This window comes from Micropterus dolomieu, unplaced genomic scaffold (genome assembly GCF_021292245.1).
Source record: "Micropterus dolomieu isolate WLL.071019.BEF.003 ecotype Adirondacks unplaced genomic scaffold, ASM2129224v1 contig_8073, whole genome shotgun sequence".
In the NCBI taxonomy this organism is placed as follows: Eukaryota; Metazoa; Chordata; class Actinopteri; order Centrarchiformes; family Centrarchidae; genus Micropterus; species Micropterus dolomieu.
Genome location: NW_025737059.1, coordinates 1,884 through 5,706, shown reverse-complemented (window position 1 = coordinate 5,706; position 3,823 = coordinate 1,884). Strand labels below are relative to the sequence as shown.

The following is a 3,823-nucleotide window of genomic DNA, read 5'->3' as shown; positions in this document are numbered from 1 at the left end:
AACGCATTACCAAGTGGGTACAGAAGTTTTATTGCACAAAAAAGACATGAGAATAACCAGGACATGGGGGATAATGTGCAATTTCCAGAACTGGTTATTTCTCCAGCAGTGAAGGAGGATGATGAAGAAGAAGTGGTCGACACCGTTCTATCCTTTGGGAATCCTCAGTTTTGTTCCTTTAAAAGCATGTCAAAGAAGGAAATGTACAACATTACAGTAAAGGCCATTCATCAGGACTCTTTTAGAAAACAGAAGGCTTCGAAGTGGCCAGATTTGTTGAGGCCAGACTTCCTGATAAGAGACAGGTGGAGGGCCCTATATAAGCCTCCTGTAGAGAAGCGCTCCGGCGATCTACAGTGGAGGATTATTTATGGGGCGATAGCAACAGACGGACATGTGGCACACCTGAACACAGCGGTAAAGGGGGAATGTCGATTCTGTGGGAAAAAAGAGGATTTGGAGCATTTGTTTTTAAAGTGTGAGAGATTAAAAGGTATTTTTAAATTGCTTGGGAGCTGGTTTAGGAAATTTGATGAGGAGTTTTCGGATAGGGTGTTTATTGGAGGAATCAAATATTCATTTTCAAAAAGTAAAAAAATGTGTCTTTTAAATTACCTAATTGGAACGGCTAAACTGGCAGTGTGGAAAACACGGAAAAATAAAGGTCTAAAATTGGCAACTGTAGATCCTGAAGAGATGTGCAAGCGGCTTGTAGCGGGGAGGCTTAAGATTGAATTTGCGTATTATAGGTTGACAAATAATTTATTTGGGTTTTGTGAGATATGGTGTGTTGATGAAGTGTTATGTAAGTTGCATGAGGATCAGTTTGTTTTGAAAAAAAAAAAGGAAAAAGGAGTTTTATTATAAGAGTACAAATGGTTTTATGGTGATGGTTACTTTGTTCATAATCTTGAAGTAAAAATGTATAAATAAAGGTATTGTTAAACCTCTCTCTCTCTCTCTACCTGTGTCTCTCTCTCTCTCTCTACCTGTGTCTCTCTCTCTAACTCTCTCTCTCTCTACCTGTCTCTCTCTGTCAGGCGGCAGGATGTCCACCACTCGTCCTCCCGACCCGTCGTCTCACTCAGCTGATCTCGGAGCTCAGTACATCACGGCTACGCCGGCCTACGCTCAGTCACACCACAGGTAGGACTCACCTGTCTCACCTGTCTGCAGCAGTGTCTCTGTGTTCCGCTGCAGCGTTTTGTTGACTGGACAATGAACAGAGACAAACGTGTTCACGCTTCCTGAAAGAAACTCTTGACTTTAATTCTTACCATGAGGGCTTTTATTGTGAAGGTCTTCCTGCGTGTGTTTGCAGTTTCTACTCGGAGCTGCTGTCCTCCGGCGTCCTGCGGCCTCTCGACTCTCCGGTTGAAGGACTGAAGCAGATGGACGGCAGCAAGAACTACGTGACGCCACTGGGCATGTGCAGCGTGGTCAAACACTTCCTGTCTCAGTCAGGTACACGCCCACCTGTCCGTCCGTCCGAGTTTGACTCGAGGTCCTTTCCGCCACACCTCTCGGCCTTCATCTTTGTGTTAAAGCAACCGTTGAACATTGAGTGAAACTCATGTCTACAGCCGCTTAGCTTAGCATAAAGACAGGAGCAGTATCTTTTTCTGAGGTGCGTTTCCTCTCCTCGGGCTACATACGCAACGCTGCTCTCGATAAGTTAACAGTTTCAACCAGAGACTTCTAGCAACGCCACAATCAGAAAAGAGGCAGCGCTCGTACACAACGGGGCGTTCAAGGCAGCAGCATTTCTGTTTAAAGGAACGCTGCTGCTGCAGCAGTCATGTGACGGATCTTTAACGTGACGACACGCAGAAAGCCAGTAGGTGGACGCCGAGTTCAGGTGTGTGCAGTCTGTTTATTAAAGAATCCGATCAGGAAGTGAATCGATCGTTCTCTGTCTGTGTGTCAGGAGCTGATTTGTTCCTCGAGCGTCATGTGACCGGCCTGTACCGCCGCGGTGCATCATGGGAGGTGCAGAGGAAGGCGGGGGGCAGCGAGACGTTTGACGCCGTCGTCCTGACGATGCCGGTCCCTCAGATCCTGCAGCTGCAGGGAGACGTGGGACAGCGTGAGACACACACACACTTACACCGCTACACCTGTGGGGACCGCCGCGCTCTGACGGCGGTGGAAAGTACTGAGTACTTTTACTCAGAGACTGTACTTTTAAACCCGCGGCTTGTTTCCACACGTGTTGTGTCAGACCTGTCCTGGAGTGAGACTTTAGCTTCCTGGTAAAAACAAAGGGGGTCACCGGGATTCAAAACTGCTTCGAGTCATTTCAGCACCAACATGTGTGGAAATAAAGGTCCGGGTTTAAAAAAACAGCAACGATCCTTTAAATATTCCTTAAATACTGATGTACTTGTACTTTACTCACACTGAACTGCACCCTCCTGAGACAGGTTCTCACAAAGAGAGAGTGACTGAATGAATTTACTGTGTAGTACTTACAGGAAATACTTTTATTACTGCATCATCATTCAGGAGGTATAAATATGTACTTTTCGTTGTGTTTCTGCTTCATGTACTGTTCAGATGTTCTGGAGGTGAAATCTAAATGTTAATATATTCGCCTCTCAAGTATAAAATACCCTAAAGTAGAAGTACTTGGTTACGCCCCTGCTGTTGTCTAATATTACATCACTACCTGTTGGGACAGAACAGGAAGGTACATGTATGTCTTGTACTCCTGAGTGCAGTAAACTGTGGGAACAAGTATTTAGTACACAGTGTACTGTGTGTAGTGCTGCAGTCTGACCACAGGGGGGCAGCAGCCGCCGTGATGTTACAGTGACGCACTGTTACAGGTTTATTTTAATTTGATTATGAATGGTGTTGATGTGACGGCGTTACTGACGATGGAAACGTTTTAATTTATTAAACTCTCAGAACAGCAGGACTCCACATTCCTGAGGCTTTTACGAGGCGAGACGATGACGGCTTCCTCCTCTTGCAGAGACCAAATCTCACTCTCTCACTCTCACTCTCACTCTCACACACAGGATCAATGCACTCGATCATCTGGTGGTAAATCACTTCTCTCGTCTGTGATTGGTCGATGGTGAACACACTCTTCATAAACGCTGCAGAACTTTCTGGATGTGTGTGTGTGGTCGGGCTGCAGCACTCTCCTCGTGTGTGCCTCTCTAGATGATGATGATGATGTCATCTTCAGCTCCTCTGATTGGCTGAAAGGGGACAGCGCCCATTTCCTCTGTGCTGACACACGCACACACTCGGGTTATTATTAGATTCAGAGTGTGTGTGCGCAGTGAGAGGCTGCAGCCTGTTTCTGATCTTGAAAATCTCTTTGTAAAGTCGAACTGAGACGATGAATGAAACATCAACCTGAGATCATGTTTAACGTTTCTATCCAATCAGATTACAGCATTTATACTTTCTCTCACACATTAACATGCAGCCAAGTGAACATACAAGCACACACATCTGGATATAAACACTACTGTACACGTACTGCAGGTACACAGCGTGGTACACGTACTGCACGTACACAGCGTGGTACACGTGGTGCAGGTACACAGCGTGGTACACATGGTGCAGGTACACACCGTGGTGCAGGTACACACCGTGGTACACGTACTGCAGGTACACACCGTGGTGCAGGTACACAGCGTGGTACACATACTGCAGGTACACAGCGTGGTACACATACTGCACCGTGGTACACGTAGTGCAGGTACACAGCGTGGTACACATACTGCAGGTACACACCGTGGTGCAGGTACACAGCGTGGTACACATACTGCAGGTACACACCATGGTGCAGGTACACAGCGTGGTA

The 3,823-nt window shown here is 46.5% G+C and overlaps 1 protein-coding gene across 1 annotated transcript; it reads left to right on the top strand.

The window, feature by feature from the left end:
• Positions 1 to 12: 12 nt before the first annotated feature.
• LOC123965028 lies at positions 13 to 3,011 on the top strand (the record flags this gene model as incomplete). The annotated part of the gene is given in 5 exon segments (XM_046041628.1): positions 13 to 493; positions 1,041 to 1,146; positions 1,322 to 1,464; positions 1,928 to 2,086; positions 2,916 to 3,011. Coding segments are annotated over 5 exon segments (934 nt in total), but the record flags the coding sequence as incomplete, so codon positions are not given.
• Between the last annotated feature and the right edge of the window lie 812 nt (positions 3,012 to 3,823).